This window comes from Aethina tumida, chromosome 4 (assembly GCF_024364675.1).
Source record: "Aethina tumida isolate Nest 87 chromosome 4, icAetTumi1.1, whole genome shotgun sequence".
Classification (NCBI taxonomy): domain Eukaryota; kingdom Metazoa; phylum Arthropoda; class Insecta; order Coleoptera; family Nitidulidae; genus Aethina; species Aethina tumida.
In genome coordinates this window covers 25179552-25196724 of record NC_065438.1, presented here as the reverse complement: position 1 = coordinate 25196724, position 17173 = coordinate 25179552, and the positions used below count along the sequence as shown (strand labels likewise).

At 30.4% G+C, this 17173-nt stretch overlaps 1 protein-coding gene across 2 annotated transcripts in view; it reads right to left on the bottom strand.

Moving 5' to 3' along the window:
* Nucleotides 1-98: 98 nt before the first annotated feature.
* LOC109601143 (sodium/potassium/calcium exchanger 3) overlaps nucleotides 99-17173 on the bottom strand; it is a 47692-nt gene continuing 30617 nt past the window's right edge. For both annotated transcript variants that reach the window (XM_020017369.2, XM_020017370.2), the window contains 7 exons: nucleotides 9381-9579; nucleotides 9245-9319; nucleotides 5407-5657; nucleotides 1515-1677; nucleotides 1256-1357; nucleotides 1071-1192; nucleotides 99-424 (listed from right to left, as the gene is read on the bottom strand). In XM_020017369.2, coding sequence (XP_019872928.1) covers nucleotides 212-424; nucleotides 1071-1192; nucleotides 1256-1357; nucleotides 1515-1677; nucleotides 5407-5657; nucleotides 9245-9319; nucleotides 9381-9579 — 1125 coding nt within the window. In that variant the 3' untranslated portion in view covers nucleotides 99-211. The remainder of the gene's footprint in view (nucleotides 425-1070; nucleotides 1193-1255; nucleotides 1358-1514; nucleotides 1678-5406; nucleotides 5658-9244; nucleotides 9320-9380; nucleotides 9580-17173) is intronic.

Below are 17173 nucleotides of genomic sequence, written 5' to 3'. Positions count from 1 at the left end.
TCACAAGTAGCAGGCACACAATAATACCCTATTGTATTTTGTCAGTGTAATTCGGATACTAAAGTACTTTAACGTTAAAAACAAAACAAAGATACATAACCGGGTTAAAGATTGTTTATTGTACTTGTTCGGGGATTGAGCATCTGTGAAGGCACATTGAATGCACAGATTACTGCAAATCACGCACGCACCACCAACAGTCGTCTATGCCTCATCGTCCGCAAGTAGGCAGATTTACTCTGAAGAATGCGTTCAGCTCGATGAGGCTGGCCAGTATCAGGAAGATGGCGTACATCAGCAGACAGATGCGCCCTACTTTTTTGTCTAGCTTGAATTTGTTCAGGGCGAAGGCCACATACAACATCAGCAGGGACGACAGGAGCGAGATGGCGCTGTATTCTATTCCTGCGGAGTTTATTCCGACCTACATCAAGAAGGGAAAGTTTTATTCAATTATCTTGTTTGAATGCTCCGTCGACAAGGGAGGAATGTTTATTTATTTTTTACTCGGGAACATTCTGGGGAAATGTTCTGCCATGAATCAAAGGTTTTTTGTCACCACTATTAATAACTGGTGTTGACAAGGGTCTTTTAATGTGGTAATGCGGTGACAAATTGAACGGCACAAAGAATAATGGGTACATTGTACTTTTAAATGCACCTTGTGATAATAATAATAATTTATTTTGGGTGTTTCTAAAAAGTAAATGCACCTCGTTATCTGTGATATTAATGTGTAAAGCAAAACATGCAATATTAAACGATGTTAAACATACTGAACTAACTAAAATTATGCCAAAACTTTGATACTAGCAATGCAGAACATAATTATATTTTGTAACACTTCATAGACATTAACTCATGTACAACACACGTGCAAGACAAGGGAGCTAAATTTATTACATTTTAATTATATTTCGTTCCATTATTAAATCGATTGATGTCTTTATGTTATGTTTTATCAAAGCAGACTAATTTAGTTGATACCTGTACTAATAGTAAGATGGAATTAGGTTAGTATTTGAACTAAAGTAGTTCCAAGTTTTCTGTAATAAAATTTTAAATTTTACCCAATGTTTGCCCGCAATAGTCGGCATAAAAGTGGCCTTGATAAACCAGGGCAGACCCAGACATAGCAATATGTCAAACGTGTTGGATCCGATCGAATTGCTGATACCCATTGACCCGTGACCTAAAAATGCCAATTTAAAATAACATCGCGGTAAAACAACGAGCGGGAAAAGTATTTTCGCACCCTGTTTGGCCACAATCACGCTGGATACTGCTTCCGGAACACTTGTGCCAGCTGCCAGGAATGTGATGCCCATGACGGAGTCAGGAATTTTCAGTGTGTCGCCTGCAAATTTATACAAATATTGATTCTCAAAACGATTTATACAATTCAATATGTGCATGTTAACAAAGTGGCACCATGTGGGCGATTATAAATGGCACCGTCATGCATGCAAATGTTAGAAAATTAAGGGGAGGGATCGATTTGGTTTAATACTAACCGATTATGGTTATCATCCATGCGACCACGTAGGACAAAGATCCAATCCATACTATGCACATTAAGAACGTCAAAGGGAACCACTTCTTGAATCTTGGCTTTTCACAATCTGGGATTGTGAATAAGAAGACCAAGTGTATGGGCCATGTTAAAATCCATGTTGCCTACAAAAGTATAACGTAGTTTTAATGTACAGTGGTGACCAGAGAAATAGCACACAATTTAAAATTAAACATAAACAAATTTTGTTCAGGCAGTATTAAGTAATTATTATTTAAGGGATACACTTATTGTGAAATTTTGAAACACCGAAAAATTAAATACATATGTCGATAGTCTATACCTTGAAAAATTGCATACTAAAATTTAAATGAATATCTCAAATAATTTATGAGTTATAGCCTTCTAAAGAGTAGCTGCTCAACTGAAGGTTACTTTTATGTGTTACTGTTCAGGCTATAATGATGATATTTTGATTGATCCATCCAATGGATATTATATTATTCAGTTTGTTTCGGTTTTTTATGCAATTAGCAATTTAGTGATATGTAAAATTTGTAGAAAACGTGATTTTTAATCAAGCGAGGCTTAGAATTCAAAGTTGCTGTGATGTGTGAAATCTGTTCCGTATATCGATTTCGGGCTTATGATTGAAAATGCATTTGGCTGTGATATGCCTTCTGGATATTGGAATAAACGGTGTTAAGCCAACGTGCTGCCTCGATCATCTTTAAGAAGAGCTACAACAGTCTAACAGGCGCTTTTTGAAGAATATTTTGAAATTATATGGACCTCTATCTATTCATAACAACGAAATCAATCATTTCATCTTTAAACTTTCTCGAAACTACATTTTTCAAATTTGTTGCAGTTATAACTCGAAGACAAATCATCCGATCACTTAACTTTATTATCTGCTTATTTTGAACAATAACCTTCCAGTTGATCGATTGTTTAAAAAATGTAATTTTGGAAAGCCAAAAATCATCAAATTCAATACTGTTTTTCAAAAATCTGCCATTTTTTTAAACTTAATTTTTTACAATCATGTAAAAAACTATAGACAATTTTTAAACAATTGTTTAATAATATATAATTTTTTTATTTAGTGACTTTGGAGATAAGAATAACTCGGTTAAAATTTATTTTTTTCATTTGAAAATTTCATTGTTTATTCATTATTTATGCACAAATGTAGACTTCAAATTTTAAAACGTTTGATACAATTTTCTTAAAAAATAATTTCCAAAAATCCCCTTTTTAGGCCATTCCACTACGTGTGTGCCTTAAACAGTCTGCTGTAGTTGGACAAAGAAATATTCCATTTAAATATATTTACATTTTGAGGCACTATTTAATAATACTCTTAATTGTAAGAATTTATTCTTAGCAGAATTTATAATATTATATTGAATAACGCAGAACAAAGAAAGGAACAATGCACTCTAGAGAAAAGGAAACAACAAGGTCTAAATATTGCTGACATCGTTAAAAACTTAAGATGCTCCCGAAAAATGATTTATTCAACAAAGGTGAAGCAGTCAATTAAAAATACGGTAAGAAAATATCCTAACAAAAACTCCTTTTGTAGGCAGACAAATTGGAAGAATGAGTAAACAAAATACTTTCTTATCTTCTAAACAAAAAAAAAAAAAAAAAAAAAAATGAATTAATTTCGTCGTACAATATCAGTGAGTCTAGTAGAACAATTAGACTTCGTCTGAATGAAGAAAACAATGTAAAGAAACCATTGGTATTAAAACGAATATTTGAATAATATTAATTATCCTCCAGAATTTTGATGAAAAGTTCTTTGGAGTGACAATTAAGAATACAATAGAATAGAATCACATGGTAAACAATATATTCGTAGTTCTCCAAATAAAAGTTTGGACACTAGGTATAATAATAAAAACTCTAAATAGGAGGAAATGTTTTGGTTTGAAATTCCTTTCATGTTTCATGTATAGAGATATCATGAGAGATGTAATGGAACCAATTTACTAATTACTTGAATTCTGCGATCAAAGTTGTTCAAAATTGGTTAAAAGATGTTGATGAGATGTTGAAGTTCTCAATTGGCCAGTGTAAAGTCCGGATTTAAATGGAGTTGAAAACTTATGAAACAACATGAAATCTCGATTAAAACGTCAAAAACAATAAAATTTAGATGATTTTTGGATATTAATTGAAGAGTCATGGAATTTAAATTAAAATCGACCGTTGCAAATATTTCGTTGAATCTATCTCTCGCCATTTCCAGATGGTTATATGAACAAAGCGAACTCAACAAAAGTTTAATAATCTTCTTCATACTAATTTGTTAGGAAAGAACCACGTAGAGAATCCACGACTGGTAAAACTTTTTTTCCCATATATATTTAAAGTTACCGATAGAATTAATAAAATGCTTCGAAAACATAATATCTATATTTCCTTTATATTAATAAGAAAAATTCAACACAGTCTCAGATCTGCCAAAGATAAGATGTATCCTCAAATGGTTCCTGGGATACTACAAACTAGGACAATAAGGGCAAGTCTGCTGCTCTAAAATTTGAAGAAATACAACTGCTTCGTCAAGTGGATATCAAATTAGAATGGTTAGGGAAGTAATTGAGATCCATAAACACAGAAATAACAGGAAAGACTATAAACTGATAAAATACACTGACATTAGAACTTGATAGAATATGAATAACAGTGGTCAGAAATACAAAAGTTGCTAAACAAACAAGTCCATTGAACATAACGAAATTTCCAGATCAGACCTCTGAACATCGTACAAGCGAAACGTCAGGAAATAATTACAACAAACGTCCACCTATAAACCTGAATAAATACAGATAATCATATTGAGTAATTATTTCGAATCAAAAATGAGATACAGTTAAACTTCGATAACTTGAACCATAATTGGCCACAAAAGAATTAAATAAGTAGGAAGTTATAAATTCATAATGTAAATTGTTGGAGTTTCCGGCATTATTCTAATCAATCGATAATTAGAATTGTTGCCGACAGGAAATGCCGTTCGGTCATAAGAGATGTATTATCTGAAAGGAAAAACCACAAGGAGTTTAGCTGAGGCAGAAGAAATTTGACTAATGGAAGGTTGTGCCAAATCTTGAGTTCGTGTTATCAAGATATTCGAGTAACCGAAGTTTGAGTTATCAAGTAAAAATTACACATAATTTTCACCCTGGATGTCATTATCAACCGAGTTATCGAAAATCGATGTGTAGAAGTTCGACTGAACTTTGATTGCATTAAAGCTGTATATTTCCTTATTAACAATAAATGATAATAGGTACTATTTTTCTGTCCACCACTGTATATTACATTTTTAACAACCAGAGAAAGAATTGAAGACATATCACTCATATTAAAATTTAAAATTAGAAACGTTCTGCAGTTTTTATTTATTTCTACGCTTGTTCTCACTTGTTCATCGACTTTGCCGCTTGAAACACGTTTTGATCTAAATGCTCCTGTCAACGCAAAGCACGCGTAAGTAGGGGTAAATCAAGATTGAATTCTGCTGAATGCAGCGCCATATAAAGCCGATTAAACCCGTCTGCCATTTCGAATCAAATCCGTGCGAATCCTTCTTAGGTTCGATCAAAAATGTTTTGTTGGGAACTTACAATGGAACGGAGTAATCGCCCCCATTGATTTTAATTGGAGTTATATAACAGATTTAGTTGTTGTTAATATATCTAATAAAATGTTTCCACAAGCAGATGATATGAAAAATTCCATGTTTGCTATATCTTCAAGGTGGAATATTTATCATTTCGCAACGGCAAATAGTAAAATTATCTATAAACTTTTTTACTGTCAGTCAAGGATAGTTATTGAACTGATTCTGAGCGGAATTATAAATTATGGACCTGTGTGAATTTCCCTTGTCCAGAGGGCCACTTCCAGAGGCTGTGACGGTGTTCCTCCTCCTCCTTGGCCTCCACAGTTGCATTGGCGTCCACCTTGTTGTTCATCTCGTCGGTATCGAGGGCATCGTGCACCGGAACCTTGACGGATCCATTCAGATGCGCCGGTGGAACGATGTGCGTTGGCTGGTCGCCGCAATTGACGGACTCCTTTTCGTTCTGCGGACGCAGCGGTAGATGGGCTTCAGCAGCCTCTGGGAACAAACACAAGTTGCGGCAAAGTAATTAAGAACTGATGGGTGGGACGGACAAATATCGGATGTTGGACACATAAAGTGAATGATTAATCCGAATTTGATTGTGCTACGTGGCTGTAGTCCATTAGGGTATTAAATTGTCAGGAATGTTTATTGTTCATTGACTGCTGCAGCTGCAGATACGGGAAATTTATTTTATTTTACTCCGATAGTGGATGTTATATCAAAATTTTTGAACTGTTTACAGTATTACAGTATATAGCTGAATAAATATAAGCAGGTAATATAGATTTTTATATGTATTGGCTCATTAATCAACAGATATGGGTCATGGATAATATTATTAAATCAAAACAATTTATTGCCTCAATAACTCAGGGTTTTAAAAAAATATTAATAAATTTGTGATTAATATTAGATATTTATCAAAATTTAATAAATTAATCCGTTTAATTATTTAGTTAATGTACAATTTCGAATAAATTGAAAGCTATTATTGTTTATTTTATTTTCTATAAAATAAACAATAATATGAATACATGTTAAGTGTTTTTGTAACGAAATTTTTTAAGGATTAAATTAGCCTACTTTAATTGTACTTGATAGTACAGTCGGCTGCAGAATGGCATTACCACTTTGGAAACAAAATCCTATGAGACTCGCTATCGATAAGCTCCGCCGAGTACACCAAAAAGAGGTATAAAAGGGACAGATATAGCCAAAAAAGGATGAATACTAATTGCGGTAAGTTAAAATTTAAATGAGGGGCCACCGAAATTTGGAAAATATGCTTAAAATTGGATATGTTGAACGAAATATTTACTATTAGTACTAGTTAGTAATCGTTAGCATTTTTAAACAAAATTAATGAAAATTTTGTACACTTCACATTTTGATGTCGTCGTGTTCAAATCCATCTAATCATAATGAAATGAAATGAAAACATAAGTTGAAACGGAGAATAAATAATCCAGTGAAATCTATTAGAATCGATATATAAAATATAAGAATGTGGATACAGATATCTACTTTTCTTAGAATTTAAAAATTGTAATAATAATTGGGATTAAATATTATATACAATTATATATTAATTAAAACAAAATATCTACCTAATTTTTTGAGACTCTGGCTGAAATAATTCTATTGATGTAATTCAATTATATTGTTTTTTTATTTTATTGTATATTATATTTCGTTTTGTTACTATTAAAATATGTCTTTAATAATTAAAATTTTATATATTTCAAATTTAGGAAAAGAATATTGCTTTAATTAAATCACAAATAATAAAATAATTTGAATTTATTTTAACTTAATAATTTGTAGAACATTTATACAATAATATTAATTTTGGATATTAACTAAAGCAGTGACAGATCAGTATTTGTTAATTTTAGTAGAATTGAGAAAAAATCACTATTACTAGAAATGTGAAATAAATAAAATAAGAGTAATAGTTACTTTTTCATTCGATTTTATAATATTTGTATTTATTTAGAAATGTTACAAGTGTACAACCCAAATTATGGGGATACTTCACCTTACAAGATGTTTACTTTAAAAATATTTATGTAAATTCATTGAATTTTTGGGGTTAATTTATGGTATAGCACAGCCCACCAAGACAATGAATTTGTTGTTTCACTTGTACAAGTATATTATTGCTGTATCCTTCTCTCTCACACCCTAACTCTCATATTCAGACCGCAAACGAAGCTGGACCTTAGGGTGGTAATGTCATTCTGCAGTCGACTGTACACACTGTACAGTGAATATTTTACTAATTTTTATGAAAATATGATATTGTGTAAATTCTGCACGCAAGGTGGGATTGAAAAATCGACGCAAGCCAGGACCTTTACGAAGTACCAGGCCCAAGATAGACAAAATTATAAAAAGGCTTTAAATGCCTACTTCCTACGGTTAAAAATGTAGGCGAAAGCATTATGATTTGGGGGTGGTTTTCTCGATTCAAAATTGGACCCTTGAGTCGTGGGGACATAGTGAGAAATATCATGTTTCCATTTGAACAGGAAAATATGTCATTTTGTTGGATATTTGGACAAGACAACAATCCGAAACACACGTCTAAAATTATGAACGAGTGGTTTCTAATAAACTTGACTGTACTTGAATAGCCGTCTTAGTCCCTTAATTTACCAATCATGTATCCAAAATTGTTCAAAGTTAGTTAAAAGGAAAAAACGTTGAGATTTTCGATTGGTCAGCGTAAAGTCCGGATTTAAATACAATCGAAAACTTCTGGAACGACATGTAATCTCGATTAAAACACTAAAAAATATTAAATTTAGATTTATTGTGGTTTATTGAAGAATTGTGATATTTGATTGAATCTTTGGTTCACCGTTTATAGGTGTTTATAACATACAAAGGGTACTCAAATTAACAATTTTGTTTAAAGTTATGTATAAATTATTTAACACTGTTTCAAGAAATTAACCCACCACACCAATAATAATTGATTATCAATATTTTTTGAAAATGGAAAAAATGAACGTATACACTCTTTGTATATTTATTTAGAAATAGGTTTTAATTTTTTAATTTGGACAAAAAATCTTAAAAAATATTGTTTTCCTAAAAAACTTAAAAATGAATAAAATTTGATGAATATGTATCTGAACAAAAAATATCAAAAGTAAACAAAAACTGTTCCAAATCTTTCAAAAGCAGTGGCAATAAATTCTTGTTGACACATTACAATGACAGAAGTTAAAGGTTATGCCACAAAATATTGGAATATTTGAGTTATTGTTAATTTTTTATGGATATTAATAAAATATTCCATACTTCTTTCCAGACCAAATTGATTTTTTGTTAAAAAAAAAGTAAAAACCTGTAAATATAATGATCATCATGATTAATTATTAAATAAATTTTATTTTTTATTTTTTCTTGATTAGTTACTTTAAAAAGTTTTAAAAGATAAAAACAAAAGTCGATAACATAATTTTTACACACTTTTTTCATCACCCCAGACTTTTGAATATGAGTTTATATTGTTTTTTAGACGGATTTTTAGGTGATATAAATATTCTTGATCATTCTTGAAATAATTATTAACTGCTAATTAATTAGAAGATGTCATTTAATCAATTTATAATGAAAATCTCCCTCTTACGCAAGAAAGGCAAAGTTAAATGTTGGAGGCGCAGGGTTTTTTGTGATAATTTGTGAAGCGCTTTCGTTTATTGCTGAAGTAAACTACGGGATCCCAGTTTCGACCCCTGTTTATTTCACTGAATATTTTACAACACTAAACCGTATACGAGAACAGTCGAGATATAAATCGTAATTTTCCCGCTTTGACTTCTCCGTATCTATAAAAGTCCGGAGAGTTCTCTTGGGATATCAGTGTATCTATTCTTTCTTGTTAAAAAAACAATTACACACAGCTATGTTTCGCTTCCAATCTTATCCGTGCCCAACTTTGAATACATGCACGTTTATATTTTATAGAAAAAGCATACATTTCGATTGGCATCTTCAATAGAAACTTATGCTTTACTTATCTAGCTACGCTGTCTCAGCAGAATTGAATTGTTGTGGCTTCTACTCACCTATAGTTTGTGCCTTAGATTGAGTGCTCAAAGAACTGTGCGATCTCGAGTGTTTTTGTGCATGTCTTAAACCACCTAAAAGTGCAAATATATCATAGAGGCATTGAAGGTTGAAACAGCAGATGGGATAAATTACCTCTGGCACACCTCTGGATGGACTTGTCAAAGTACATGATTAATATATACACTGTGTAAAGCAGGACCAAAATAAGGGCCTCGTACCATTCGACTCTCTCATCGTGGATGATGCAAATAAGTATGGAAACTGTGATGCCGTATGCCAGACAATCTCTCGTCAGAGGCCACCAATCCAAGGGCACCACTTTTACTCCACACTGAAAAAAAACAATTAATTTATTTACACTGACTGAGCCGAGGTGGTGAAAGTTATGGAACGATAAGGAGTTTCGCGAAGTGATTTACATTCAAGTTGTCATTGCGAACTTTCTTATGGCTGAGGATTTAACATGTATTAGCACAGGCTGGCAAAACTTTTCAATTTAATTAGATTCATAACAAAATTTAGTTAATATGCGGTTAAATAAAACATCTGTTTCGTAATATTTGGTTAAATGGTCCAGAGCTTATTTAAATTTCATAATAACTTCAAAATATACTAACTGAAAAATAATACATATCATATACAGTCTATAATTTTAGCAACTTATTAAAATATATAAAAAATATGTGAACTATATACTACCTGAACTAGATGACAGTTTCTATAATATTTATTGTTTTTCTATTATTGTTGTGTCTACTGTGCAACTGATTAATCTAATTTTATTTTTTTTTTCACTGAATTAAATTATAACATTTTTTTATTTTTTAGTGATTGGGGGTTCGTTTGACTCCAGACCCTAAATAAAAAACCTTGTTTCATTGAACAACAGAACAGAAGGGCCGAGTAGTATTTAATGACGAGTCAAAATTTAATTTATAAAAAAATTATACTGATGGCTTATGTTAAACATCTTACAGTAACAAAACTACACAAAAAGTTTGTTATATCCACAGTGATGGTGATGGTTCAATTATAATTTTGGGTATGCTTCAATTCTTCTGGCGCAGGCTCCCTCAGACTGTATATATTCAGGGATTAAATAACAATTAGCTTCTTTTTATTGAACAAATTATGCTCATAATAAATGTGTTTCAATATGAAAACGATCCCAAACACAAATCAAAAATTATGACGGATAGATTAAAGTACCAAAGCATCTACAGTGGTGAATAGAGAAAAAACACAAAATTTAAAATCAAGAATTTTGTAATATATATGATAAAAGATGTTTTTATTCAATTTTTTCCAGTATGTATAAAATAAATATTTCTATATTGTATATTTTTTGTTATATATCTTATAAACGTCGGAGATATTATATTATTATTATTTTGATGCTTTCAAAAAATGGTTTATAATACTTAATAATAAATATAAAGCAACACACTCAATTAAAAATGCAATAAGAAAATGTCTTAACAAGAAAATAATTTCTTTTATTGACAGAGAAAATAAATTAATCTGGTCATACAATATCTGTGTATAGTAGAACAATCAGACGTCGACTGAATGAACAAAACGGGATATATTTCAGTAAAGAAACCATTGATATGAAAAACGAACAAGACTAAACTTTACACAAAAATATATTAATTATCTTTCATTGGTGAAAGGGAACTTTGAAATGATGAATTTATGTTCAAGTTAAGATGGTAAAAAATACATTCATCGTTCTTCTAATAAAAGTTTGGATTCCGGATACACTACAAAAACTTTGGGACATGGTGGAGGAAAAGTTTTGTTTTGGATTTCCTTTCCTTGGCATGGCACCCTTAAAAATTATTAGAAAATGGAAACAGTTGCCAAGCATGCATCGAAAGTTGTTCAAAGTTAGTGGAAAGAAAAAAAACGAGATATCCGATTGGTCGGCGTAAAGTCCTGATCTAAATACAATCGAAAACACCAAAAAATATCAAATTTAGATTTATTGTGATTATTAATTGAAGAATTGTGAAATTAAAGTTCAAACGACCATTGCCGATACTTGATTGAATCTTTGGCCCACCGTTTATAGGTGGTTATAATATACAATGGGTACCCAACAAAATATTAACAATTATGTATAAATTAGTAAACAAATACACTGTTTAAGAAAGTAACCCACCACACTAATAATAATTAATTATTATCAATATTTTCTGAAAATGGCATAGTATACAAAGTATACACTCTTTGTATATTTATTTAGAAATAGGTTTTTATTTATAGTTGTTACAAAAAATCCTAAAAGATATTGGTTTTTTAAAAATATTTGAATTTAACAAAGTTTGATGATTATAAAATAAAAAATTTGAAATTAATTTGCGGTATTTTCAACTCTACTAAAAATTTTCATAAATTCTTATAAATTTCTGGTAGGAGACGCTTCATATCCACTCTTCGGAGGATCAGAATGATCCCTTAAACGCGTCCCATGTATGTCCCAAATATGTTTATTGGGTTATGGTCTGGACTTCGAGTTAATACTAACGTCAACAAGATAATTTTGGACAACATGAGTTTTATGTGGCCGTGCATTATCCTGCATTTGAACCTATAAAGGGAGCATAAGGCACGACATGCTCTTCTAGAATGTCCAAAATGTAATGTTCAGCATTAAGGTCCCATTATTTCGGTACGACCTGTTAAAGAAATGCTTCTCCACATCATAATTTAAACCCCACCAATTAAGGTGGTATTTACGAAGTTATATTGAGTAAATCTTTCATTTGTCCATCTAAACACACGAATAAGTTTACCGCAGGTGTTCAGGCAAAATCCACGGTAAAGGTCGGCCCTCGAACAGGAACTCGGGGTTACAAATTATCTTAAGTCGTTGCCGAATAGTTTCAATACTTATTCGAACCCGCTCTACGTTTTCCAACTGAGACTGTTAAGTTCTTGTAGTCACAATCCGTTGTCTCAAAGGTAAAGCTCTCAAAAAATGATCTTAAGCAGGAGTTGTAGCAGGATTTCTACCCTGAACTGGTCTCTTACTGTGGTCATCAATCTCGTTTGTTTATTTTAAATTATTTTGATAAAGGTATAAAATGAATAATGGGAGGAAGAATATAGCGTAATTATTTAAAAAAAATATGGATATATATAATGTGGAGATAGTACAATATCCAGACATCAACCCTGTAGAAATCATGGAGGGTCACGTTTATAACCAAATATAAATAAAACTTTTATAAATTTAAATGAAGTCATGGCAGCAATTTTAGAAGCTTAAGAGAACTTATAATGTTAAAGTAAATAACACAGATTTAATAATTAAAAATCCTTTTGAAAATTAAAGATTGTTATATTTATGTCCAATTCAGAAAAATACGTATAACACTTTATAGAATAAGAATACAGTTTAGTAAGTTTGTATAATGTTTTATAGAACAATAGTATAATAGAATTATTTTAGCGGTTCACATTAAATAAAAAGTTATGGTTAAAATACTTAGAAAGTTGCTATAATAATGACCTCTACTGTATAATGAAGTTGGTGAACTTTTTTTTCTTCGAAAATATATAAAATTGTCAACTATTACTAAGTTAAAATTAGTGTAGGGAATATTGATTTAATATTTAAATTAGTTTAGATGTTCCTTTTTAAAACTATTAATAATACTTTTGCACAACCTGATCATTATATTCTTCCAAACTTGCTTAATTAAAGCTGAAAACTTTCCCTAAAACTGATGCTCCCTGGACTTTCTTAGTGTAAGTTAATACATGTTTAATGAACATTCCTTCAAAATGTCTGGGTGGCCGGTTGAATTTCTATTCCAGACTAATCCCGCAAATCTCTGGGTACTGTACCTTTCCCTCAAGCCGTTGGTATGATAAGATATCTTTCGTTTCCATTTACTGTTTAAGGAATTTAACGACAGAAATACAAGCTTCTTTAAAATGTAAGTGCTGAACGGGGACTACAAAAACAATCGAAAACGTCTCCCTTCTCGCCGTTGGCCATGGCATCCCTAATCTTCCTCTCTATGTGCCAGACACACACTTGTATCTGGACCATGCATAACTCATTTTCAGACTGAATACATCGTAAAAAAGAGTGGACGTGATCGGTAGTTAAATCGAAAAGTTTTACCAGTTTACTTGGGAGAATAACCAATAATGAATTCTATGCGTGGTGGAATAATAATTATGGACCGTGCTGTATCATGAAATTTTACATTTAACTAGGTTTCGTTGCATATGACAGTGTTCACATAAAAATTCGTCACTTTTATGGTAATTTAATGCGGCATCAAATTGAATTTTTGCGGAAAACCTATTTAGGTGGAGGTAGATGGAGCTGGATGGGAGTGTGGTGTTTTTGGTTAGTGACATGGTAAATTATATTGTGGGAACCTCATATACATAATATAGAAACACTCACGAATCTTTTTTATTTATATCAAGTTTTTAATGAGTAATTGTTTAAAAAATAGACAATAAAGTACTCTTTACGTGTCACATAATATTTAATTTTATAATCTGGCATCCTTTAAATGGATATAAACCAATGTTTCTTTTCAAAACAGCAAAGTTATAAATAAAATAAATACCAGGACATGAATGATAACATTAAATGGGCCATACTGTAGGTAAAAAATGTTATAATCTGTACAAGGTACTCTGGTAACAAAGGTTTTTATAAAAATTACAAACTAATCGAAACAAACAGGAAAAGAAACTTGTTAGTAACTAGTCTATTATTCTTATGACATAAAAGAAATATTGTTCTCATGATAAAAAGCTCGGTTTTTCACACATTCACCCACATCGGATGCTTTTTAAGGAAGTGAGGGAAACTGGGGAGTATCAGACTTTATCGATGTTCCATTTAGTGCCTTCTGACGCCAACGAAACGATGAATAATGATATAAAAGATTTAATGGGGCAGACATTTGAACAATTGGGATTATATTATTTATGACAGCGAAATTATTATCATGATTGCGACTTTGTACGAACTGTCAGATAAATTTTGTTTCCTCGTCATATTTATTGGAGACAGTATCTAAACTTGGATAAAATAAAATAAGGTGTTATTTTTATGTAAGGAGATTTAAAAATATGCGGTTAAAATTTTGGAGCAGATAAAACATGACAAATAATGAGGAAAATCTAAATAAAATTTTATGAAATGAAAATAGCTTTAATTTCAAACATTCAAACTGAAACATGTCAAAAATAATTAAAAGTACTTCTAAATTGGTCAAAGGTTATTAAAGGCTTAATAGTCTTAAAATATCCAGTGACTTAGAAAATACTGTATCACTATGAAAAAAGTATATTACATTGGCAATTTTAGGATCACACAGACCAAATTTAAACACTATTACAGAAATACAGAAATATGAGAAAAATATCATTTTTGAAATTTGAAAAATTTTACTACTAAATTAGATTTTTTTCTTATTAGTTTAATTAATATTATTGAACGAATAATAAAATTAATAGTAAATCACCAAAAATGAAAATATTAGGATGACTAAAAAATACTTCTAACGTCAATTCAATTATTTTAAAATCTATTATTATCGCCTGTGGCTTTATTAACATCTCTCATTCTATGTGGGAGGCTCCTTATAAGATTTCTAACGTAGTCCATATCCAAATTTTCCCATTTTTTTTTAAAATGTCTCATCAAGACTGTTTGGAACGATATAACGGGTTCTTACGTATCTCCGTAGGTGGCCCAAACATGCTCGAATGGTTTTAAATCTGGACTATTTACTGGCCAATCTAAAACTTGAATTCCAATCAAATGTACTGTACACAAACAATTTTAAAATAAAAATAAATTTTTCATAGTATATCTGTTTAGTTTTTTTTTTTTAATTTCTTTTTACACAAAAATTTAAAATGGTGATTTATATTCACGTCATGAGAAATACAATTTTCAGTTTTATTGGAACTGAAGAAGAGAAAAATCTCAGTTTTTACCTCATTTTGAGAATTAATCCAATTATTTCTTAAAAATTAGTTAATTATAAAAATAACAATACATAGATAAATACAGTGGTGGTCAAAGAAATAGCACACATTACTATATTAACGTTAATTAGGAAAGACCAAAATTTAAATCATGTCATGAGAAAGATAGTTTTCAGTTTTTTGGAACTAAAGAAGATATAATTTTCAATATTTACCTTATTTTCAGAATTAAACCAATTGTTTCTTAAAAATTAGTTAATCATAAAAATAACACTACATGGATAAATAGCACATATTACTATATTAATGTTAATTAGGAAATGCACATCACTAATTAAATGCAATCAAAATATTTTATTTAAAATAATTACACAATATTCTTTTTCCCATTATTCATTTTATACCTATATTGAAATAATTTATAGTTAAATTAAACCTTAAACAAAATAAATGCAAAATGTGACTGATCACAGAAATAGCACACTTTTGAAAAATATATGTATTATGTTAAATAATTTATACAAAACTTTAAACAAAATTTTTAATATCTTGTTGGGTACATTTTGTTCGTTATAACCACATGTAAACGATGAGGCAAAGATTCAATGATATATCGATAATGATCATTTGAAATTAAATTTCACCACTCTTCAATTAATAACCACAATTTACCTTAATTTGATGGATTTTGGTGTTTTAATCTAGATTATATTATTCCACAAGTTTTCATCTTGTCATCGAGAATCTCAACATTTTTATATTTTAATCATATCTATCTGAAATACTTTGAATGCATGGTTCGTATTATTATCACGCATAAAAATCTATTTAATTGGTCAATTATTGTATATAAATGATTCCATTACATCTCTCATGATGCCTTTATATATGAAATGATCCATTTTACTAATAATTTTTTGTCTCATATCATACCAAGGAAAGGAACCCCAAATCAAAACTTTTCCTCTGACTTGTTCCAAAATTTTTGTATTTTATTTGGAATCTAAACTTTTATTAGGGGGACCTTGAACGTATTTTTTCCATCTGATCCTATCCTATTGAATACGAGTTTATGACTTCAAAGGATATACCTTTCGTCAAAATTCTGGAGGATAATTTATAAATTTTTGTGCAAACTTTTAGTTTTGTTCGAATATTCTTTTTTGATACCATTGGTTTCTTTACTAAAATATATCCTTGCTAGTTTATTCATTCAGTCGATTGTTTTACTAGACACAATGGTAATGTATGACCCAATTTATTTATTTTTAATTTATCTAGAAGACAAGAAAGGATATCGTTTACTGATTTTTAGGATTTGTCTATCAAGAAAAGGAGTTGGACTTTTGTTAGGACATTTGCCTCTTGTATTTTCAATTGATTGTGTTGTGTCATATTTCTTAATTGTAACCCATTTTTCTGAAGCATTATAAGTTTTTAGAGAGATTAGCAATATCAGAGAACAATGTTCTTCAAATCTTAATAGCTATTAAGAACGTGCTATTTCTTTGACCAACGAAATCCGACTAATAAATGCATTAAGTAATATTTTCAACATTTATAAGATATGCAACAAATAAAGCAAAAAAGAGTACAGGATATTGAAATATATTTTTTATACTGACTGGACAAATTAATTGAATTAAATCCTTTTATAAAAAATATTACAAAATGTTTTTGTGATTTTAAATCTTGTGCTATTTCTGTGGCCACCACTGTACTGGTATATGGGCTACATGGTGGATTAGGTAGGTTAATATTCTGAAGCTTCAACAACTATCAAAAGGTTAAGATTTTTTATGGACCAGCTTCAATTCATTTTCCAGACTAATTGTCGTAATCAACATATTTTTCATTGAGTGTAATCAAGGGTCAATAAGAGACACATTTGCGTTGCGTGCAATGAGAAAATTGGCAAATTTCAAACGCCTAATTTTGTTATCTTCATATAT